The sequence below is a fragment of the Pimephales promelas genome, chromosome 25 (genome assembly GCF_988280905.1).
Source record: "Pimephales promelas chromosome 25, fPimPro1.hap1.1, whole genome shotgun sequence".
NCBI lineage: Eukaryota > Metazoa > Chordata > Actinopteri > Cypriniformes > Leuciscidae > Pimephales > Pimephales promelas.
This window is the reverse complement of record NC_142793.1, coordinates 19,905,244-19,929,960: the sequence shown is the minus strand read 5'-3', so window position 1 is coordinate 19,929,960 and position 24,717 is coordinate 19,905,244. Positions and strand designations below refer to the sequence as shown.

At 38.5% G+C, this 24,717-nt stretch overlaps 2 protein-coding genes across 8 annotated transcripts in view; one reads left to right on the top strand and one right to left on the bottom strand.

The window, feature by feature from the left end:
• aass (aminoadipate-semialdehyde synthase) overlaps positions 1-15,941 on the top strand; it is a 63,289-nt gene extending 47,348 nt beyond the window's left edge. For both annotated transcript variants that reach the window (XM_039657747.2, XM_089127916.1), the window contains exons 22-24: positions 13,752-13,840; positions 13,977-14,153; positions 15,191-15,941. In XM_039657747.2, coding sequence (XP_039513681.2) covers positions 13,752-13,840; positions 13,977-14,153; positions 15,191-15,309 — 385 coding nt within the window. In that variant the 3' untranslated portion in view covers positions 15,310-15,941. The remainder of the gene's footprint in view (positions 1-13,751; positions 13,841-13,976; positions 14,154-15,190) is intronic.
• Positions 15,942-17,509: 1,568 nt separating this feature from the next.
• Positions 17,510-24,717, bottom strand: part of ptprz1a (protein tyrosine phosphatase receptor type Z1a) — a 48,830-nt gene continuing 41,622 nt past the window's right edge. For 4 of the 6 annotated variants that reach the window (XM_039657741.2, XM_039657743.2, XM_039657746.2 and 1 more), the window contains 14 exons: positions 24,561-24,657; positions 24,390-24,475; positions 23,950-24,084; positions 22,853-22,987; positions 22,559-22,722; positions 22,339-22,474; positions 22,007-22,153; positions 21,791-21,884; positions 21,292-21,365; positions 21,066-21,206; positions 20,434-20,586; positions 19,906-20,048; positions 18,874-19,009; positions 17,510-18,153 (listed from right to left, as the gene is read on the bottom strand). In XM_039657741.2, the coding sequence (XP_039513675.2) occupies positions 18,010-18,153; positions 18,874-19,009; positions 19,906-20,048; positions 20,434-20,586; positions 21,066-21,206; positions 21,292-21,365; positions 21,791-21,884; positions 22,007-22,153; positions 22,339-22,474; positions 22,559-22,722; positions 22,853-22,987; positions 23,950-24,084; positions 24,390-24,475; positions 24,561-24,657 (1,785 nt within the window). In that variant the 3' untranslated portion in view covers positions 17,510-18,009. The remainder of the gene's footprint in view (positions 18,154-18,873; positions 19,010-19,905; positions 20,049-20,433; positions 20,587-21,065; positions 21,207-21,291; positions 21,366-21,790; positions 21,885-22,006; positions 22,154-22,338; positions 22,475-22,558; positions 22,723-22,852; positions 22,988-23,949; positions 24,085-24,389; positions 24,476-24,560; positions 24,658-24,717) is intronic. The other 2 variants (XM_039657742.2, XM_039657744.2) reach the window with 1 other exon arrangement.

Here is a 24,717-nt window from a genome sequence, read left to right as displayed (position 1 = left end):
CAGAGCTGAGATATCGAAATTCAAAATTTCGACCCGAAAAAAAAACGACAGTGTTACCCCTTTCGTTTTTTTTCATTTTTGGGCGAAAAATTAAGTTTCTCCAATCTTCTCAAAACTCTGGATTATGATAGAGGGCCACAAGACTTTGACCTGAGTGCAAAAATGGAGGCTCTAGACCCTTCCAGAGCTGAGATATCGAAATTCAAAATTTCGACCCAAAAAAAAAACGACAGTGTTACCCCTTTCGTTTTTTTTCATTTTTGGGCGAAAAATAAAGTTTCTCCAATCTTCTCAAAACTCTGGATTATGATAGAGGGCTGTGAGACTTTGACCTGAGTGCAAAAATGGAGGCTCTAGACCCTTCCAGAGCTGAGATATCGAAATTCAAAATTTCGACCCGAAAAAAAAACGACAGTGTTACCCCTTTCGTTTTTTTCCGTTTTTGGGCGAAAAATTAAGTTTCTCCAATCTTCTCAAAACTCTGGATTATGATAGAGGGCTGTGAGACTTTGACCTGAGTGCAAAAATGGAGGCTCTAGACCCTTCCAGAGCGAAGATATCGAAATTCAAAATTTCGACCCCAAAAAAAAACGACAGTGTTACCCCTTTCGTTTTTTTTCATTTTTGGGCGAAAAATTAAGTTTCTCCAATCTTCTCAAAACTCTGGATTATGATAGAGGGCTGTGAGACTTTGACCTGAGTGCAAAAATGGAGGCTCTAGACCCTTCCAGAGCTGAGATATCGAAATTCAAAATTTCGACCCGAAAAAAAAAACGACAGTGTTACCCCTTTCGTTTTTTTTCATTTTTGGGCGAAAAATTAAGTTTCTCCAATCTTCTCAAAACTCTGGATTATGATAGAGGGCCACAAGACTTTGACCTGAGTGCAAAAATGGAGGCTCTAGACCCTTCCAGAGCTGAGATATCGAAATTCAAAGTTTCGACCCAAAAAAAAAACGACAGTGTTACCCCTTTCGTTTTTTTTCATTTTTGGGCGAAAAATTAAGTTTCTCCAATCTTCTCAAAACTCTGGATTATGATAGAGGGCCACAAGACTTTGACCTGAGTGCAAAAATGGAGGCTCTAGACCCTTCCAGAGCTGAGATATCGAAATTCAAAATTTCGACCCGAAAAAAAAACGACAGTGTTACCCCTTTCGTTTTTTTTCATTTTTGGGCGAAAAATTAAGTTTCTCCAATCTTCTCAAAACTCTGGATTATGATAGAGGGCCACAAGACTTTGACCTGAGTGCAAAAATGGAGGCTCTAGACCCTTCCAGAGCTGAGATATCGAAATTCAAAATTTCGACCCGAAAAAAAAAACGACAGTGTTACCCCTTTCGTTTTTTTCCGTTTTTGGGCGAAAAATTAAGTTTCTCCAATCTTCTCAAAACTCTGGATTATGATAGAGGGCTGTGAGACTTTGACCTGAGTGCAAAAATGGAGGCTCTAGACCCTTCCAGAGATGAGATATCGAAATTCAAAATTTCGACCCAAAAAAAAAACGACAGTGTTACCCCTTTCGTTTTTTTTCATTTTTGGGCGAAAAATTAAGTTTCTCCAATCTTCTCAAAACTCTGGATTATGATAGAGGGCTGTGAGACTTTGACCTGAGTGCAAAAATGGAGGCTCTAGACCCTTCCAGAGCGAAGATATCGAAATTCAAAATTTCGACCCCCAAAAAAAACGACAGTGTTACCCCTTTCGTTTTTTTTCATTTTTGGGCGAAAAATTAAGTTTCTCCAATCTTCTCAAAACTCTGGATTATGATAGTGGGCTGTGAGACTTTGACCTGAGTGCAAAAATGGAGGCTCTAGACCCTTCCAGAGCTGAGATATCGAAATTCAAAATTTCGACCCGAAAAAAAAACGACAGTGTTACCCCTTTCGTTTTTTTCCGTTTTTGGGCGAAAAATTAAGTTTCTCCAATCTTCTCAAAACTCTGGATTATGATAGAGGGCTGTGAGACTTTGACCTGAGTGCAAAAATGGAGGCTCTAGACCCTTCCAGAGCGAAGATATCGAAATTCAAAATTTCGACCCCAAAAAAAAACGACAGTGTTACCCCTTTCGTTTTTTTTCATTTTTGGGCGAAAAATTAAGTTTCTCCAATCTTCTCAAAACTCTGGATTATGATAGAGGGCTGTGAGACTTTGACCTGAGTGCAAAAATGGAGGCTCTAGACCCTTCCAGAGATGAGATATCGAAATTCAAAATTTCGACCCAAAAAAAAAACGACAGTGTTACCCCTTTCGTTTTTTTTCATTTTTGGGCGAAAAATTAAGTTTCTCCAATCTTCTCAAAACTCTGGATTATGATAGAGGGCCACAAGACTTTGACCTGAGTGCAAAAATGGAGGCTCTAGACCCTTCCAGAGCTGAGATATCGAAATTCAAAATTTCGACCCGAAAAAAAAAACGACAGTGTTACCCCTTTCGTTTTTTTCCGTTTTTGGGCGAAAAATTAAGTTTCTCCAATCTTCTCAAAACTCTGGATTATGATAGAGGGCTGTGAGACTTTGACCTGAGTGCAAAAATGGAGGCTCTAGACCCTTCCAGAGATGAGATATCGAAATTCAAAATTTCGACCCGAAAAAAAAACGACAGTGTTACCCCTTTCGTTTTTTTTCATTTTTGGGCGAAAAATTAAGTTTCTCCAATCTTCTCAAAACTCTGGATTATGATAGAGGGCCACAAGACTTTGACCTGAGTGCAAAAATGGAGGCTCTAGACCCTTCCAGAGCTGAGATATCGAAATTCAAAATTTCGACCTGTAAAAAAAACGACAGTGTTACCCCTTTCGTTTTTTTTCATTTTTGGGCGAAAAATTAAGTTTCTCCAATCTTCTCAAAACTCTGGATTATGATAGAGGGCTGTGAGACTTTGACCTGAGTGCAAAAATGGAGGCTCTAGACCCTTCCAAAGCTGAGATATCGAAATTCAAAATTTCGACCCCAAAAAAAAACGACAGTGTTACCCCTTTCGTTTTTTTTTTTCATTTTTGGGCGAAAAATTAAGTTTCTCCAATCTTCTCAAAACTCTGGATTATGATAGAGGGCTGTGAGACTTTGACCTGAGTGCAAAAATGGAGGCTCTAGACCCTTCCAGAGTTGAGATATCGAAATTAAAAATTTCGACCCGAAAAAAAAACGACAGTGTTACCCCTTTCGTTTTTTTCCGTTTTTGGGCGAAAAATTAAGTTTCTCCAATCTTCTCAAAACTCTGGATTATGATAGAGGGCTGTGAGACTTTGACCTGAGTGCAAAAATGGAGGCTCTAGACCCTTCCAGAGATGAGATATCGAAATTCAAAATTTCGACCCAAAAAAAAAACGACAGTGTTACCCCTTTCGTTTTTTTTCATTTTTGGGCGAAAAATTAAGTTTCTCCAATCTTCTCAAAACTCTGGATTATGATAGAGGGCTGTGAGACTTTGACCTGAGTGCAAAAATGGAGGCTCTAGACCCTTCCAGAGATGAGATATCGAAATTCAAAATTTCGACCCAAAAAAAAAACGACAGTGTTACCCCTTTCGTTTTTTTTCATTTTTGGGCGAAAAATTAAGTTTCTCCAATCTTCTCAAAACTCTGGATTATGATAGAGGGCTGTGAGACTTTGACCTGAGTGCAAAAATGGAGGCTCTAGACCCTTCCAGAGCTGAGATATCGAAATTCAAAATTTCGACCCAAAAAAAAAACGACAGTGTTACCCCTTTCGTTTTTTTTCATTTTTGGGCGAAAAATAAAGTTTCTCCAATCTTCTCAAAACTCTGGATTATGATAGAGGGCTGTGAGACTTTGACCTGAGTGCAAAAATGGAGGTTCTAGACCCTTCCAGAGCTGAGATATCGAAATTCAAAATTTCGACCCGAAAAAAAAACGACAGTGTTACCCCTTTCGTTTTTTTCCGTTTTTGGGCGAAAAATTAAGTTTCTCCAATCTTCTCAAAACTCTGGATTATGATAGAGGGCTGTGAGACTTTGACCTGAGTGCAAAAATGGAGGCTCTAGACCCTTCCAGAGCTGAGATATCGAAATTCAAAATTTCGACCCGAAAAAAAAACGACAGTGTTACCCCTTTCGTTTTTTTTCATTTTTGGGCGAAAAATTAAGTTTCTCCAATCTTCTCAAAACTCTGGATTATGATAGAGGGCCACAAGACTTTGACCTGAGTGCAAAAATGGAGGCTCTAGACCCTTCCAGAGCTGAGATATCGAAATTCAAAATTTCGACCCCAAAAAAAAACGACAGTGTTACCCCTTTCGTTTTTTTTCATTTTTGGGCGAAAAATTAAGTTTCTCCAATCTTCTCAAAACTCTGGATTATGATAGAGGGCTGTGAGACTTTGACCTGAGTGCAAAAATGGAGGCTCTAGACCCTTCCAGAGCTGAGATATCGAAATTCAAAATTTCGACCCGAAAAAAAAACGACAGTGTTACCCCTTTCGTTTTTTTTTTCATTTTTGGGCGAAAAATGAAGTTTCTCCAATCTTCTCAAAACTCTGGATTATGATAGAGGGCTGTGAGACTTTGACCTGAGTGCAAAAATATAGGCTCTAGACCCTTCCAGAGCTGAGATATCGAAATTCAAAATTTCGACCCAAAAAAAAAACGACAGTGTTACCCCTTTCGTTTTTTTTTTCATTTTTGGGCGAAAAATGAAGTTTCTCCAATCTTCTCAAAACTCTGGATTATGATAGAGGGCTGTGAGACTTTGACCTGAGTGCAAAAATGGAGGCTCTAGACCCTTCCAGAGCTGAGATATCGAAATTCAAAATTTCGACCCGAAAAAAAAACGACAGTGTTACCCCTTTCGTTTTTTTCCGTTTTTGGGCGAAAAATTAAGTTTCTCCAATCTTCTCAAAACTCTGGATTATGATAGAGGGCTGTGAGACTTTGACCTGAGTGCAAAAATGGAGGCTCTAGACCCTTCCAGAGCGAAGATATCGAAATTCAAAATTTCGACCCCCAAAAAAAACGACAGTGTTACCCCTTTCGTTTTTTTTCATTTTTGGGCGAAAAATTAAGTTTCTCCAATCTTCTCAAAACTCTGGATTATGATAGTGGGCTGTGAGACTTTGACCTGAGTGCAAAAGTGGAGGCTCTAGACCCTTCCAGAGCTGAGATATCGAAATTCAAAATTTCGACCCGAAAAAAAAACGACAGTGTTACCCCTTTCGTTTTTTTTCATTTTTGGGCGAAAAATTAAGTTTCTCCAATCTTCTCAAAACTCTGGATTATGATAGAGGGCCACAAGACTTTGACCTGAGTGCAAAAATGGAGGCTCTAGACCCTTCCAGAGCTGAGATATCGAAATTCAAAATTTCGACCTGAAAAAAAAACGACAGTGTTACCCCTTTCGTTTTTTTTCATTTTTGGGCGAAAAATTAAGTTTCTCCAATCTTCTCAAAACTCTGGATTATGATAGAGGGCTGTAAGACTTTGACCTGAGTGCAAAAATGGAGGCTCTAGACCCTTCCAAAGCTGAGATATCGAAATTCAAAATTTCGACCCCAAAAAAAAACGACAGTGTTACCCCTTTCGTTTTTTTTCATTTTTGGGCGAAAAATAAAGTTTCTCCAATCTTCTCAAAACTCTGGATTATGATAGAGGGCTGTGAGACTTTGACCTGAGTGCAAAAATGGAGGTTCTAGACCCTTCCAGAGCTGAGATATCGAAATTCAAAATTTCGACCCGAAAAAAAAACGACAGTGTTACCCCTTTCGTTTTTTTCCGTTTTTGGGCGAAAAATTAAGTTTCTCCAATCTTCTCAAAACTCTGGATTATGATAGAGGGCTGTGAGACTTTGACCTGAGTGCAAAAATGGAGGCTCTAGACCCTTCCAGAGCTGAGATATCGAAATTCAAAATTTCGACCCAAAAAAAAAACGACAGTGTTACCCCTTTCGTTTTTTTTCATTTTTGGGCGAAAAATAAAGTTTCTCCAATCTTCTCAAAACTCTGGATTATGATAGAGGGCTGTGAGACTTTGACCTGAGTGCAAAAATGGAGGCTCTAGACCCTTCCAGAGCTGAGATATCGAAATTCAAAATTTCGACCCGAAAAAAAAACGACAGTGTTACCCCTTTCGTTTTTTTCCGTTTTTGGGCGAAAAATTAAGTTTCTCCAATCTTCTCAAAACTCTGGATTATGATAGAGGGCTGTGAGACTTTGACCTGAGTGCAAAAATGGAGGCTCTAGACCCTTCCAGAGCGAAGATATCGAAATTCAAAATTTCGACCCCAAAAAAAAACGACAGTGTTACCCCTTTCGTTTTTTTTCATTTTTGGGCGAAAAATTAAGTTTCTCCAATCTTCTCAAAACTCTGGATTATGATAGAGGGCTGTGAGACTTTGACCTGAGTGCAAAAATGGAGGCTCTAGACCCTTCCAGAGCTGAGATATCGAAATTCAAAATTTCGACCCGAAAAAAAAAACGACAGTGTTACCCCTTTCGTTTTTTTTCATTTTTGGGCGAAAAATTAAGTTTCTCCAATCTTCTCAAAACTCTGGATTATGATAGAGGGCTGTGAGACTTTGACCTGAGTGCAAAAATGGAGGCTCTAGACCCTTCCAGAGCTGAGATATCGAAATTCAAAATTTCGACCCGAAAAAAAAACGACAGTGTTACCCCTTTCGTTTTTTTTCATTTTTGGGCGAAAAATTAAGTTTCTCCAATCTTCTCAAAACTCTGGATTATGATAGAGGGCCACAAGACTTTGACCTGAGTGCAAAAATGGAGGCTCTAGACCCTTCCAGAGCTGAGATATCGAAATTCAAAATTTCGACCCCAAAAAAAAACGACAGTGTTACCCCTTTCGTTTTTTTTCATTTTTGGGCGAAAAATTAAGTTTCTCCAATCTTCTCAAAACTCTGGATTATGATAGAGGGCTGTGAGACTTTGACCTGAGTGCAAAAATGGAGGCTCTAGACCCTTCCAGAGATGAGATATCGAAATTCAAAATTTCGACCCAAAAAAAAAACGACAGTGTTACCCCTTTCGTTTTTTTTCATTTTTGGGCGAAAAATTAAGTTTCTCCAATCTTCTCAAAACTCTGGATTATGATAGAGGGCTGTGAGACTTTGACCTGAGTGCAAAAATGGAGGCTCTAGACCCTTCCAGAGCTGAGATATCGAAATTCAAAATTTCGACCCAAAAAAAAAACGACAGTGTTACCCCTTTCGTTTTTTTTCATTTTTGGGCGAAAAATTAAGTTTCTCCAATCTTCTCAAATCTCTAGATTATGATAGAGGGCTGTGAGACTTTGACCTGAGTGCAAAAATGGAGGCTCTAGACCCTTCCAGAGCTGAGATATCGAAATTCAAAATTTCGACCCGAAAAAAAAAACGACAGTGTTACCCCTTTCGTTTTTTTTCATTTTTGGGCGAAAAATTAAGTTTCTCCAATCTTCTCAAAACTCTGGATTATGATAGAGGGCCACAAGACTTTGACCTGAGTGCAAAAATGGAGGCTCTAGACCCTTCCAGAGCTGAGATATCGAAATTCAAAATTTCGACCCCCAAAAAAAAACGACAGTGTTACCCCTTTCGTTTTTTTTCATTTTTGGGCGAAAAATTAAGTTTCTCCAATCTTCTCAAAACTCTGGATTATGATAGAGGGCCACAAGACTTTGACCTGAGTGCAAAAATGGAGGCTCTAGACCCTTCCAGAGCTGAGATATCGAAATTCAAAATTTCGACCCGAAAAAAAAACGACAGTGTTACCCCTTTCGTTTTTTTTCATTTTTGGGCGAAAAATTAAGTTTCTCCAATCTTCTCAAAACTCTGGATTATGATAGAGGGCTGTGAGACTTTGACCTGAGTGCAAAAATGGAGGCTCTAGACCCTTCCAGAGCTGAGATATCGAAATTCAAAATTTCGACCCGAAAAAAAAACGACAGTGTTACCCCTTTCGTTTTTTTCCGTTTTTGGGCGAAAAATTAAGTTTCTCCAATCTTCTCAAAACTCTGGATTATGATAGAGGGCTGTGAGACTTTGACCTGAGTGCAAAAATGGAGGCTCTAGACCCTTCCAGAGATGAGATATCGAAATTCAAAATTTCGACCCAAAAAAAAAACGACAGTGTTACCCCTTTCGTTTTTTTTTCATTTTTGGGCGAAAAATTAAGTTTCTCCAATCTTCTCAAAACTCTGGATTATGATAGAGGGCTGTGAGACTTTGACCTGAGTGCAAAAATGGAGGCTCTAGACCCTTCCAGAGATGAGATATCGAAATTCAAAATTTCGACCCAAAAAAAAAACGACAGTGTTACCCCTTTCGTTTTTTTTCATTTTTGGGCGAAAAATTAAGTTTCTCCAATCTTCTCAAAACTCTGGATTATGATAGAGGGCTGTGAGACTTTGACCTGAGTGCAAAAATGGAGGCTCTAGACCCTTCCAGAGCTGAGATATCGAAATTCAAAATTTCGACCCAAAAAAAAAACAACAGTGTTACCCCTTTCGTTTTTTTTCATTTTTGGGCGAAAAATAAAGTTTCTCCAATCTTCTCAAAACTCTGGATTATGATAGAGGGCTGTGAGACTTTGACCTGAGTGCAAAAATGGAGGCTCTAGACCCTTCCAGAGCTGAGATATCGAAATTCAAAATTTCGACCCGAAAAAAAAAACGACAGTGTTACCCCTTTCGTTTTTTTCCGTTTTTGGGCGAAAAATTAAGTTTCTCCAATCTTCTCAAAACTCTGGATTATGATAGAGGGCTGTGAGACTTTGACCTGAGTGCAAAAATGGAGGCTCTAGACCCTTCCAGAGCGAAGATATCGAAATTCAAAATTTCGACCCCAAAAAAAAACGACAGTGTTACCCCTTTCGTTTTTTTTTCATTTTTGGGCGAAAAATTAAGTTTCTCCAATCTTCTCAAAACTCTGGATTATGATAGAGGGCCGTGAGACTTTGACCTGAGTGCAAAAATGGAGGCTCTAGACCCTTCCAGAGCTGAGATATCGAAATTCAAAATTTCGACCCGAAAAAAAAACGACAGTGTTACCCCTTTCGTTTTTTTTTCATTTTTGGGCGAAAAATTAAGTTTCTCCAATCTTCTCAAAACTCTGGATTATGATAGAGGGCCACAAGACTTTGACCTGAGTGCAAAAATGGAGGCTCTAGACCCTTCCAGAGCTGAGATATCGAAATTCAAAATTTCGACCCGAAAAAAAAAACGACAGTGTTACCCCTTTCGTTTTTTTTCATTTTTGGGCGAAAAATTAAGTTTCTCCAATCTTCTCAAAACTCTGGATTATGATAGAGGGCTGTGAGACTTTGACCTGAGTGCAAAAATGGAGGCTCTAGACCTTTCCAGAGCTGAGATATCGAAATTCAAAATTTCGACCCGAAAAAAAAAACGACAGTGTTACCCCTTTCGTTTTTTTCCGTTTTTGGGCGAAAAATTAAGTTTCTCCAATCTTCTCAAAACTCTGGATTATGATAGAGGGCTGTGAGACTTTGACCTGAGTGCAAAAATGGAGGCTCTAGACCCTTCCAGAGCGGAGATATCGAAATTCAAAATTTCGACCCGAAAAAAAAACGACAGTGTTACCCCTTTCGTTTTTTTCCGTTTTTGGGCGAAAAATTAAGTTTCTCCAATCTTCTCAAAACTCTGGATTATGATAGAGGGCTGTGAGACTTTGACCTGAGTGCAAAAATGGAGGCTCTAGACCCTTCCAGAGATGAGATATCGAAATTCAAAATTTCGACCCAAAAAAAAAACGACAGTGTTACCCCTTTCGTTTTTTTTCATTTTTGGGCGAAAAATTAAGTTTCTCCAATCTTCTCAAAACTCTGGATTATGATAGAGGGCTGTGAGACTTTGACCTGAGTGCAAAAATGGAGGCTCTAGACCCTTCCAGAGCTGAGATATCGAAATTCAAAATTTCGACCCAAAAAAAAAACGACAGTGTTACCCCTTTCGTTTTTTTTCATTTTTGGGCGAAAAATAAAGTTTCTCCAATCTTCTCAAAACTCTGGATTATGATAGAGGGCTGTGAGACTTTGACCTGAGTGCAAAAATGGAGGCTCTAGACCCTTCCAGAGCTGAGATATCGAAATTCAAAATTTCGACCCGAAAAAAAAACGACAGTGTTACCCCTTTCGTTTTTTTCCGTTTTTGGGCGAAAAATTAAGTTTCTCCAATCTTCTCAAAACTCTGGATTATGATAGAGGGCTGTGAGACTTTGACCTGAGTGCAAAAATGGAGGCTCTAGACCCTTCCAGAGCGAAGATATCGAAATTCAAAATTTCGACCCCCAAAAAAAACGACAGTGTTACCCCTTTCGTTTTTTTTCATTTTTGGGCGAAAAATTAAGTTTCTCCAATCTTCTCAAAACTCTGGATTATGATAGAGGGCTGTGAGACTTTGACCTGAGTGCAAAAATGGAGGCTCTAGACCCTTCCAGAGATGAGATATCGAAATTCAAAATTTCGACCCAAAAAAAAAACGACAGTGTTACCCCTTTCGTTTTTTTTCATTTTTGGGCGAAAAATTAAGTTTCTCCAATCTTCTCAAAACTCTGGATTATGATAGAGGGCTGTGAGACTTTGACCTGAGTGCAAAAATGGAGGCTCTAGACCCTTCCAGAGCTGAGATATCGAAATTCAAAATTTCGACCCAAAAAAAAAACGACAGTGTTACCCCTTTCGTTTTTTTTCATTTTTGGGCGAAAAATAAAGTTTCTCCAATCTTCTCAAAACTCTGGATTATGATAGAGGGCTGTGAGACTTTGACCTGAGTGCAAAAATGGAGGCTCTAGACCCTTCCAGAGCTGAGATATCGAAATTCAAAATTTCGACCCGAAAAAAAAACGACAGTGTTACCCCTTTCGTTTTTTTCCGTTTTTGGGCGAAAAATTAAGTTTCTCCAATCTTCTCAAAACTCTGGATTATGATAGAGGGCTGTGAGACTTTGACCTGAGTGCAAAAATGGAGGCTCTAGACCCTTCCAGAGCGAAGATATCGAAATTCAAAATTTCGACCCCCAAAAAAAACGACAGTGTTACCCCTTTCGTTTTTTTTCATTTTTGGGCGAAAAATTAAGTTTCTCCAATCTTCTCAAAACTCTGGATTATGATAGAGGGCTGTGAGACTTTGACCTGAGTGCAAAAATGGAGGCTCTAGACCCTTCCAGAGATGAGATATCGAAATTCAAAATTTCGACCCAAAAAAAAAACGACAGTGTTACCCCTTTCGTTTTTTCTCGTTTTTGGGCGAAAAATTAAGTTTCTCCAATCTTCTCAAAACTCTGGATTATGATAGAGGGCCGTGAGACTTTGACCTGAGTGCAAAAATGGAGGCTCTAGACCCTTCCAGAGCTGAGATATCGAAATTCAAAATTTCTACCCCAAAAAAAACGACAGTGTTACCCCTTTCGTTTTTTTTCATTTTTGGGCGAAAAATTAAGTTTCTCCAATCTTCTCAAAACTCTGGATTATGATAGAGGGCTGTGAGACTTTGACCTGAGTGCAAAAATGGAGGCTCTAGACCCTTCCAGAGCTGAGATATCGAAATTCAAAATTTCGACCCGAAAAAAAACGACAGTGTTACCCCTTTCGTTTTTTTTCATTTTTGGGCGAAAAATTAAGTTTCTCCAATCTTCTCAAAACTCTGGATTATGATAGAGGGCTGTGAGACTTTGACCTGAGTGCAAAAATGGAGGCTCTAGGCCCTTCCAGAGCTGAGATATCGAAATTCAAAATTTCGACCCGAAAAAAAAACGACAGTGTTACCCCTTTCGTTTTTTTTCATTTTTGGGCGAAAAATTAAGTTTCTCCAATCTTCTCAAAACTCTGGATTATGATAGAGGGCCACAAGACTTTGACCTGAGTGCAAAAATGGAGGCTCTAGACCCTTCCAGAGCTGAGATATCGAAATTCAAAATTTCGACCCGAAAAAAAAACGACAGTGTTACCCCTTTCGTTTTTTTTTTTTCATTTTTGGGCGAAAAATTAAGTTTCTCCAATCTTCTCAAAACTCTGGATTATGATAGAGGGCCACAAGACTTTGACCTGAGTGCAAAAATGGAGGCTCTAGACCCTTCCAGAGCTGAGATATCGAAATTCAAAATTTCGACCCGAAAAAAAAACGACAGTGTTACCCCTTTCGTTTTTTTTCATTTTTGGTCGAAAAATTAAGTTTCTCCAATCTTCTCAAAACTCTGGATTATGATAGAGGGCTGTGAGACTTTGACCTGAGTGCAAAAATGGAGGCTCTAGACCCTTCCAGAGCTGAGATATCGAAATTCAAAATTTCGACCCAAAAAAAAAACGACAGTGTTACCCCTTTCGTTTTTTTTCATTTTTGGGCGAAAAATTAAGTTTCTCCAATCTTCTCAAAACGCTGGATTATGATAGAGGGCTGTGAGACTTTGACCTGAGTGCAAAAATGGAGGCTCTAGACCCTTCCAGAGCTGAGATATCGAAATTCAAAACTTCTACCCGAAAAAAAAACGACAGTGTTACCCCTTTCGTTTTTTTCCGTTTTTGGGCGAAAAATTAAGTTTCTCCAATCTTCTCAAAACTCCGGATTATGATAGAGGGCTGTGAGACTTTGACCTGAGTGCAAAAATGGAGGCTCTAGACCCTTCCAAAGCTGAGATATCGAAATTCAAAATTTCGACCCGAAAAAAAAAAACGACAGTGTTACCCCTTTCGTTTTTTTTCATTTTCGGGCGAAAAATTAAGTTTCTCCAATCTTCTCAAAACTCTGGATTATGATAGAGGGCTGTGAGACTTTGACCTGAGTGCAAAAATGGAGGCTCTAGACCCTTCCAGAGCTGAGATATCGAAACTCAAAATTTCGACCCGAAAAAAAAAACGACAGTGGTACCCCTTTCGGGTTTTTTTCGGGTCGAAATTTTGAGTTTCGATATCTCAGCTCTGGAATGGTCTAGAGCCTCCATTTTTGCACTCAGGTCTAATTCTCAGGGTCCTCTATCAGAATCCAGAGTTTCAAGAGGATCAGAGAAACTCAAAATTTTGACCCGAAAAAAAAACGACAGTTTTTTTTACCCCCTTTCGTTTTTTTTTTTTGTGCGAAAAAATTAATTTCTCCAATCTTTTTGAAACTCTGGATTCTGATAGAGGGCCATGAGACTTAGACCTGAGTGCCAAAATGGAGGCTCTAAACCCTTCCAGAGCTGAGATATTGAGATATTTATAATGGCATATATGCTACGTGAGAGTTTCAAGAAGATTGGAGAAACTTATTTTTTCACACACACAAAAAAAAAAAAAACGACACGGGTAACACTGGCGTTTTTTTGTTTTTTGTTTTTTTTTCCGCAGGCTGAAAAAAATGGACTGCAGGCTTTAAACTAGTTGAAATGCTCCAGAAGTTAAAAAAGGGGGCTGACATGTGATGTCCATTATAATGGACACAGGGTCTGAATGGGTTAAAACACACCAGAAACACCATAGCAACCACCTAACACTGAATGCAGTAAAAGCCAATTGAAAACACCATAGCAACCACCTATCAAAGAATGAAGTAAAAGCCACTTAAAACACCTCAGCAACGCCATAGCAACCACCTAATACAGAATCTAGTAAAAGCCACTTAAAACACCTCAGCAACCACCTTTCAACCTCAGAACACATCAGCAACTACAAAGCAATGCCACAGCAACCTCATAAGTGAAAGCTTATATTTTTTTAAAAGATAAATTATGTATTTTATAATGTCTTAAATCTCTAATAAAGTATGTTTGTAAATGATAGTCATACAGCATAGAGATGACTGACTGGTTGAATCCTACAGGCTCGGGATGCTAAGTGAAGAGCCGGTTCCTCACGCTGACACCATCTTAGCCGCGCTTGCTAAGCACCTGGAGGCCAAACTCTCCTTCGGTAAAGACCCAGCTCCTCTTTCTTTTCCACATTCATGTCCGAGAGCTTTGAAGGTCATTCCTTGCGCACTGTGATTAGAAGAAATGTCTTCAGTTGCACATAAATCATTGTTTCCGTATCATTCTGTCTCGTGCAGCTAAAGGCGAGCGCGATATGATCATCATGAGGAACGATGTTGGAATCAGACACCCAACAGGCGAGCTGGAAACCAAACACATCAGTCTGGTGGTTTATGGGGATCCCAATGGATACTCGGCCATGGCCAAAACTGTGGGCTACCCTGCAGCCATCGCAGCCCACATGGTGCTCAACGGTCAGTGTGTGCTAGTTACTAAAAATCAACCGCTATATGCACATCGGGTAAAACGGCTCATTTAACCAGTAGCACCTCATTGCAGTACACAAGATCCAGGGGGCGGAGTTGGATCCAGATCTAAGGGGTGTAGATGGGTAGGATTAGGGGTGGGGTTGGGGATCAGGGGGAGGAGATGGGTTGGATTAGATATATGTAAGATAATTATGTATATCTAATTTTATGAAAAGTTTTTTTTACTTTTTTACCCATTTTACTTAGTCGTAAGAGTTGCATTATATCACTGATATCTCATGCATCCCTAGTTTCATTCCAAGAATTTTGATTTCTGTTCATAATTTTCACTATTTTAAAAAATATATCCAGGACGGCATTTCCATGATTTGTAAACAACAGCCAGTGGGCATTCTTTTAAAGTCACTTTGATTCAGAGGCCTCCATTGTAGCAGACTATCACCTGCTGTTAGCATCCCATTGACTCCCATTCATTTTGGCGTCACTTTGACAGTGAATAACTTTACATTACCATGCAAAATGTTATTGAATTATTTGTCACAAATGTATTGGAGTAAAGACTTCATAGACTACTTCAAAAATGTAGTAGAGAGTAAAAGTTGACCCATAATATGCTTTTTCACCTTTTCAACGTTGCCGTTTGAGCCTGCAAGGTTACAAAGCTCAAAGTCCTCTCCAAAGGGAGATATTTTATTTAACAGAATCCACTTTTAGCTGCTTCTGTCAGAAAGACCCTTTTTCCCAAAACTCATTTGTTTGGCCTTCGTTAGCCTGACGAGCTTAGTGTGGTTAATATATCTTTAAACACTATTCCTGAACATAACCCCAATGTTTATCTATGTGCCGCACTTTTTATGGAGAACATCTTCCAGAAACTAAGAGGCTGTTCACATGTAACCTAAACCCAACTAAAACGCTCCTATTATCCCCTTTTACAAAGTAGCCAAAAAGATCCTTTAAGTACAGTATATAACTACATTCACTCAAATGCTTTACTGTGAATGTGTGACGTCTGACTGCAGGTGAGCTGACGACTAAAGGACTGGTGGTGCCGATGACAAAGAACATCTACAGTCCGGTGCTGAAGAAACTGCAGGACGAGGGTCTCCGGTGCATCACCAAGAGCACTGTATCAGAGTAACCTCCCACACACACACTAACATCTCGTTCTCACTCGTCTCTGAGCCACACGTCTGTAATGAAACCGCTAGCAGTCGATTGTTTCCGAAACATCCATTACCGCACATATTCCACAATGAACGGTTGCAGATCATTAACTACGGTTAGTACCTTTTGTTGTCAAACCTGAATCTGAAAGTAGAATTCGAGATTCTGGTTGAAAATGAGTGTTTGTTTTATCAGTGTTGTCATAAATCAGTGTTAGCCTGTAAATAAACTACAACTTTACAATACAACTCTACAACTAGCACAGTTTCCGCTTTCTGCCATTGAAAATGACGTTTATACTCTCAGTATTTTCCTACCCTTGTACTCTAAGGGTTTACACATCGGTCCCAATCAAGTTCAAGACAATCAGTAGTGTCATACTTATGCTTAACATGATGTCATGTTGAATACGACTGATTTCTGTAAGACTTTATCATGTGACATGGCACTGTAAAATGTGAATTTCTTCATGTTCAGACATTAATGTAAACCTTCATTTGGGTAATGTGATGTACAAATAATTTCTACGCCATTTTAACCGTAGCATGTCCAACGAGTTGTTTTAAAACTAGCATCCGTCCAATAAAAGGTTTGCTTTTTCTTGCATCCGTTTTGTTTTTCGTCAAATGAACATCTGAAATATTGTTTGTCATCTTCATTAGACAGAAATGAGAGGAAGTTACCCTTCACCCCCCCCCACCCCCCATCCATCCCCGTGTGTTGACTGCCCGGTGGCGGCCATAAACGCAATCTGCATTGTTCACGGTGTGCGCGCGGTCACTATAAACTAGGCCACCAAGCGCAGGATAATTGGGTCTGTAATTATTAGAAGTTAAAAATGCAAATGAAGGTACCAGTAACCGCTCAAGACCATGTCTGGCCATTTGACCCATATTCCTGTGTAAATGAGTAACCTTTTGCTCTTAAGACTGGATTAGAATTTTGGGAATAATTACAAACAATTCTTCAAAGGGATTATATAACTCCATGTAGCTGCCATCTTTGTCACCAAACCCCTAAGCCACGGACTTATAATAAGAAGATGCGGTGGCTTAAGAAGTGACCTGATCGTCACCAGAAACATGGTCTCGATGGGTTAAGCCAAGATGAATCTGAGGAGGGCTGAAACAGGAGTTAATTGAAAAACAACCCTATTTGGGAACGTCTTTAAGGAAACCTGCCTTTGTTCTCTTCTTCTGACCTCCTGAGCCAGATGGAGAAGACTGAAGGACTGTTATTCTGACCTTCTTGGGAGTTTGGCAATCAGGATGCCGAAGTAACGAGAAAAGCAAGTTGAGAATTAACAGCTCGCGCGAGCCAAGCGGCTGCTGTCTGGAGACTGTAATCAACACGAGTCTGTCCCGAGGGCAGATGAAGTCGCACAGAATATTGTGGACACTTTAAAGATAAACTGGTACCGAAAAAAGCACAATATTAGACGAAAGCAGTATTCTGGGTTCAATACAAAATTGACAAAAAAAAAAAAACAGTGAGGGACTTGAAACGGAAGTGAAAGGGGCCAATTTTGAAGGAATAACGCAGAAATTTGAAGCTTACAACTTTATAAAAGCACTTACATTCATTTTTAATTTACATGATAAAAGTTTACAAAAACAAATATTTATATGTTTATATCAAAGGTTGGGGGTCAGCTTTTTAAAAAGAAATGAATACTTTTACTCCGCATCCATCAAATTGATCAAGTGACAGTGAAGACATTTACATATTTCTATTTTACATCAAATTTGCCATTAACTTTACATGTTAGGGTTTTATATTTGATGTAACTTTACAAAGAAAAGAGTAGAAAGTTGTTGTTTTTTTCTAACTAAAATCATGTTAACACTCAATGTTATGGCTGTAGTTGTATAACATTGGCTCCATTTTTTTAAAGAAAGGACTCTGTAAATCAAAATTATTAAACATGAAATATTCGATTCAAGATATTGTAAAAAAAAAAACAGGAATTATGAAGTTCTACCCAGCATGAACAGCCCAGTCTATTTGTGTGCTTTCTTGTTTCTTTTAATTCTACAAACAGACAAAAGCTCTTGTACAGCTAAACAGTGTCAGTATGCAACGCTTCATCTTACGTCAGTAACAAAACAGTGAGGCATCAGAAATATTAAAACACCATTTCAAATCTGACTAAATTATTAAAACGCAGCCTTGCCTTGTAAAGCACTATTGCCTCAAATATAAAATTCTAGACATAAATAGAAATTTGGTCCATCGACATGTTTGCAGTAAAATTATTTACACATTAGAATATTATTTCCTGCCCTTATCCATGACTGATTTTGCCACTTTCTTTGTATATTTGTATGAAAAACAGTGGCTGAAATTCTACTACAAAAGATACACTAATTTAAAAAAAACAGTCTTATTAAAATAAAAAAAAATTTTGTTTTCCCTTTTAAAGAAGCTTTTAAGCAAATAAATACGACGAGACTCTATGAAAAGACATTAGTACATGAGACATTAGAACAAAGTGGCGGTTTAAGAAAGAAACAATTAATAAAAACATGGGAGTGTACAAAGGCACACATTTAATGATAGAGCTGCATCCAGCAGAGCGCTATCAGTTCAGAGACGGACTGGGGGGAAACGAGCATTCTTTGATACAAAAAAAAAAAAAAAAGAGTCTTTTTCGTGTACCGGCTCATCACTATGGTTACACCAAGGATTCCAGACTCTCGGCCGCACTCGAGATGCCTCCTGGGACCGTGCCGTTGTTGTCAGAGGACTGAAACGCTCGCTCGTCTTCTTGGGTGCTGATCAAACTTAGGATGGCTTTGTAGAGGAACTGATACTGCTCCTATCAGTCCAAAAGAAATGGGGGGGGAAAAAACACAAGAACATGTTGGTAGTTTGACCACAATATACCACGCAAAATACTCAATTTTCCCTCGTGGGTTTGAGTTAATTCCACCTCAGGGCAGGATTATTAATGACTGACTTTTTCCTTGTCGTAACTGCTGCCAACTCCAGATATGCAGAGAAAAATAAGTCTCTACATTTCCTTTTAAAATGTCTAAATGCCAATAGTCTGCAGACACATGGTTATAAACAAATAGACAAATATAAAAGAGCTCATACATACTATGAAAGTGCCTAAGTACATTTTATAGACCTTTTAAATAATTCAATAAATAAATACCTATTTATATGTAATGCGTTTAATGATAATATATATATATATATGTGTTTTACCCTTGGCGGATTATGGTTTATTTGTTGCACCTGTTTTAGATTGAGCTGAGCTTTCCCTTTGTTTGGTGCTCAGTATTGTAAGTGTCTGACTGCATCGAGCGTTTTCCTAGTTTCTTAGTGTTTTCTAGTTTCACGGTTCCTGGACTCCCCGCCTGTATCTGGTCTTCCCGTTTGATTTATCCCTGCGTTGTTTTATTGCTGATCTGGACTGCTTATGTGTGGTCAGCTTTGGTGTTTTTTGTGGTAATACAAGTTCTATAAGCAAATAAAATAAATGCTTGTTTTACGGGATTTATTGAAAGAAAGCAGCCAGATGAGGCCTCACAATGTCAGTGAAGACTCCAGGCCTCATGAGGTTGATCATCTTGGCCACCATGTAGACGTCCACCACGCGCTCGGCCTCAAGCTGCTGCAGGAGAGTGAACAGCGCACAGAACGTTCCCGCAGTCACACCACCATTTCTGCAGATACACATGCAACATACAGCAGAAATCAAGACCCAGACATTATTAAATAAAACCAGAACAAATGAAGCATGTTCAGTTCTCAATCCTAGTGATTTAGGCATTATAGACGTACTCCGGACTTATTAACTTGAAATATAATTTGAGATATTACTAGGTAAATGCATAATAGTATTTTATTCAATACTGCAAAGTATTGATTAAAAATAAATATATACTAAAGCAAAGGTTTTCCAGGGACTCCCCGTGAAAAATATTCATATAAATTAAAATAATAAAAATACCAATAGTAATCAAAAATGTAATGGTATTTTAAAAGGCAATTAAATAAAACTGCATTTGACATTTAGTTTTAACAGTTACTGGAAAAATATTTAAATATTACAGTATACTGTACAAAATTTTTTATCAAATAAATACAGCCTTGGTGAGCATAAGAGAATTCGGTAGGTTTACATGACATTGATGTACAAAAAAAAAGGCGACAACATTATCAAAATGTTGACTAAAATCAATATTATTCATGCCAGGGCAGTAGGTGGCGATGTCACTTTGTAAAAAATACTACCCGCACCTATAGACTGAACACGAAATGTGCAATATTAATCAATACAATACTGAACAAGAAATATGCACGCGTATGACATCACCATTTTCACAAATTCTGTTTTTGTAGTTTACAGAGACCCCTAACATAAGACTCACTGTCCGCTGAATACAAACTAAATCATCTCCAACAATTAACTAAACGTTTCTTCTTATTAGGGGTACAAGTGCATAGTGCTGAAACCATATTGTAATTGTTCAAATTTCCTATGATCGGCATTCTCATCCTAAAACTGATCGGGCAGACCAAACCATAAGTCGTAGAGGCTTGAAACTTTGAAACTCACTCGTCGTGCACGACCATGGGTCCATCTTTGGAGCCGGACTCTTTTTGGATGATGTTGATCAGCTCGAAGACGTTACTGACTGGACTGTCTGGGTTGGGCCAGCGTGGCGTCCGGTAATGCTTCACTTCTAGAACAAAATCATCCTGAAAAGAGGGAGAAAACAGATCAATTAAATGTGTGTGTGTTTGTGATCATGTCTATGTGGGATTCAGCTGATACAGATGGTTTACTGCTAAGTGTGTGAGAAGCAGCAGATGTGCTGTTTAACAGACTCTGTTCTCGCTTTCGTCAGCGGCCATTTGCTCCTCCTAATATTTTCCACATTCATACAGCAGGCACCAGCTGCGATCTTCAAAACAGATGCCTGCGTTTGTGTTTTTGAATGGTTTCGGAGAAATGACACAGAAATCGCTCATTTACATTTCTCTGAATCGATTAGCGCAGCTTTTGTATGATGGGTAAAATCCTCTTTGGGTTGCTAATGTTAGATGTTGAATTTGATTGGCTGTGCAGCGAATCTTCTGTTACCTGCGTCGCCTCTAAGATGTAATCTTGCACTATCAACATGTCTTCATTGGACAGGCACACGTGGCCCTCCCCCCTTAACGATACAGAGAAGGTCTCGTAGCTGATTGGCTGATCTCTCGTGGGCCAGAATACGATTGGCTCGCTGTCTTCTGTCTAGGAATGGAATAAAGAAAATGACAGAGGAAGGGTGAGAGTGAACGAGAGATAAATGAAATGACAATGTGTTTCATTCAGCACTGGAAGATCAATAGGAAATCCAGGTGTGACACTAGGGCTGCACAATTTTGGAGAAATTGCGATTTTAAAAAACTAAAACAAATCCAGGTTTGCTGTGCTTTTTTTGTAGAGTTGAGTATATATCAATATGGCTATAGAAATAATACTAATACTAAAAATATATTATATTTATTATATAAAAAAAAACAAAAATTAAATCAAAAATCAAAATCGAGTATTAAAGAAGTTTAATAATAATTTTATTTTACATTACAACTGTAAAATTACAATTCTAATATTTAAGGCTGACGTCATTTCATTTTCAAACATTAAAACAGTGAACGGTTCTGTTTCGATAAATCATGCAGCCTGCATGACACTATAATGCAGTTAGACATACATGCTATAATGTTTACCGTAGTACTGACTGTGCTGCTCGTATCCGGCAGTGACACAATAACCTGGGCATTGTGATCCCACACCATCCTCCACAAGTCCTTCACTGTGCTGGGTAAAGGATTCTGGGTAATGATGAACTCTTTGCTCTGCCGATAGCCCTGATATGAATGCATGAATGAGTTTTAATGGGAGTCTGAATAATCTGCTAGAGAAAACTGGCTTTAGAAACACTGAATGTCTCACCATGACATATGAAGCATTGATGTAGTCTGACGTCTCTCCTGCTGATGTGGACAAACACACTCTGGATTTCTCCACTGCAAAACACACACATAACTGTCACTTTGTGGAACTGAATGTCTGCATATCTATCTGTCTGTCTGTACATCTATCTATCTATCTATCTATCTATCTATCTATCTATCTATCTATCTATCTATCTATCTATCTATCTATCTATCTATCTATCTATCTATCTATCTATCTATCTATCTATCTATCTGTCTGTTTATCTATATCTATATGTATGTCTGTATATCTGTCTATCTATTTGTCTTTCTGTCTGTCTATCTGTCTGTCTGTCTGTATATCCGTCTGTCTGTCTGTCTATCTATCTGTCTGTCTGTCTGTGTGTCTGTCTGTCTATCTATCTGTCTGTCTGTCTGTCTGTCTATTGGTCTAAGTATGTATATATACATGTTTGTTTGCATCATAAATAAATGCAGTAGATTTGTAAACCCACCAGGAATGAGAGAGCAGCTCCTGTTCTTCGTTCTGTTGCAGTCATTCAGGGCACTGGTGTAATCGTTCTGTTTGGCATTTGACTGGCACACCAACTGCAATCACAAGGTCATTGTCATGTAGAGGTTATATTATTCCACTACAATTCATCTGTGGTGATACAAATACTTCCAGCTGTGCTCTTCAGTAAACACTTAAAAACTAAGAGCACACTTACTTTAAACTGCTTTTCCAAGCATGTCTTGCATGAGGACCCTGGGGTCAAGAGGTTGTTAACATACTGATGAATTTGGCTTGATGGCACCTCTGTCTCTTGACTCAAAATGGCCTCAACTAGGGCATCATGGGTAAAGATGTACTGCTCCTGTAGGGGTACCAGACAAAATGATCTTGAGAAGGATACTTGATCATCAAAATTTCAAATAAGAAACACGGCAACACTAATCATCGATTAAACAGTAAATAATGCTAATTTCTCTTTATAATATATTAATCGAGCACTATGAAGTTCTGTATATCAGAATGAGACTTTAATGTCTGTTCACTCACCTCCGTTTGAACTAGATAGTTCCGTTGTGTACGAATGTGTTTGAGGAAGCCCAGAATGTTGACTGTCCCCTGCTCTTTAATCTGTTTTAGCATGCTGTCCAACACTATGTAGGTGCCTGTTCGGCCCACACCAGCACTAAAAACATACACAAACACTCAGAGGAAATGTGAAATATACATTATGACACTTGCTGCATTTAAAGAAAGTCCTGTAGCCCACCTGCAGTGTACAATCACTGGACCCATGTCATCTGTTTTGGCTCTGGAGGACTTGTAGATGAATGAAAGCACAGGCAGGACATACTCAGGAACGCCCATGTCTGGCCACTGTGTGTAGTGATAGTGTGTTACCGTTCTCTCGTTACTATGACCTCTCTGAGAACCCTGAAGAAATCAAAACAGCACATGTAATGTATAAATTCAGATGATTCTTTTAACAAATAAACAACAACAAAAAATCTAATTTCGACCCATAACCAGTATGGTGGCGAGATGTTTGTATCACTACTGATACCTTCTTTATGCTGGTATTTCTGATGGTGAAGGTTCTCTGGGTGTAGTACGCGAGGACTTTTGTGCTCCTTACAGTAACCAAAAAACAGCCATACTCTTCCTGGTTCTCCAGAGGCCAGTACTGGTCACACTTCCTCTGACAAATGGAGAAACATTTGGTCATTGTGAACATCTATTTACATCATCATACATACAGTACATCAATATAAATCATTCATTCTCATCTTCATTCAAACCCATATGATTTTTTTTTTTTGTTTCAGTCAGAAAAAAATCAGGTACAGTGACTAAAAGTGATGTCCGGACTCCGGAGGTGATGTGTTTAATGTTTAATGAACCTACAAATTACATTAAGATTTGGTCAAACTTTAGTGTAGGGTCCAATTCTATTAACTACCTATTTACCATTGAGTTTTCCCTTAATAAACTCCTAATTACTTTTAGGCATTAATATGTGCTTTATAACTTCTAATAAACAGACAATATCCTAGTAATATGCATGTTAACCAACTAGTTAATAGTAAGAATTAGACTCTAAACTAAAATGTTGCCATGTTTTCTAAATAAAAATATAACTTGGTTAAAGTATATATCTGATGACAAAATATTTGGCAAATAACACTGGCAAGCTACAGGTCTTATTTTACTATGCAAAAAAAAAGGCTCACAGGAAAAAGCATACATTGACTAAAAAATAAAATCAATTAATATTCAGTATATTAATTTAGTTGGTTCTCTCTTGTTTTTTGCATGTGTTCATAATTTCTTTGTATGACAGCCTGGCCAAAAATGATATCTGCGCAATTTGACACAGTAAAACAAATGACTCCAAGCACAACTATGCAATATGCATCAACACATTTCTAATAACATTTGATTAAAGGCTAAAGATGTCCGTTTCTTGGGCCAGACATCACTTTTGACCACTACTGTATTTTGTATGCAATGAAAGTGAATGGGAATTGTAGTTATCAAGCTCCACAATGTACCAAAAAACAGGTTCCAAATCTGATGACAGATGACAGAATTCTATTTTTTGGGTGAACTAACTCTTTACATATCAGATATTGCATTTTAGGTAGATATAAAATAGCTCACCCTTCCTTTCTCCACTAGGTTTGTGATCATAACAATCACTCCCACATTCTGCTCCCACACCATCCGCCAGAAATCCGGTGTGCTGGACTTCAAGGGCCCTTGTGCTGCAATGTAAGCTTTCTGTTTGTTAAAACCCTTGAAGAGAGGAGACAAATAAAGCTAGCATTCTTAGCAAGTATTGTTAGTTTAAACTTTGAAAGAACATCTCAGTTGACACTATCTTTCAATATTTTCTCGCTCTCGAGGTGACACCATGCCTGACTTTCCAAGATTAAATCAATAGCAAACCAGCATTGCTTTTTAAGTGTTTTAATCATATCTGCTAGGTAAACAGTTGCACTTTGAGGTAGGCATGCCTCACTGATTAACTAACTGATGATACAATTATCACGATTTGCCTGCATGGCAATGCTTCTGAGCTAATGTTGACGACAACTTACATCCACATAGTTGGCATTTATATAGTCTCCTCCGCTTCTTCCATCTTTGTCATTCAGGGGTGCAAGTCGCACTCTGCTGTGGTCATCTAAAGGATGACATCCAAGATATGACCATATTATATACAGATCTTCATACATCTAATGCTTGTATATTGTGACAGTGGTTCTCACAGGCTAAAATGTTGACGTATCGGTTCTTGTTCTTATTGTCCGGATGGCTGGAACAGTCTGTAGTTGTTCCAAGGTCCACGGTGCACGTTTGAACTTCCTAAAAATACCACAAACAATCCTCCATTCCAACAGTGTGCCATAACCAAAGACTTTACAC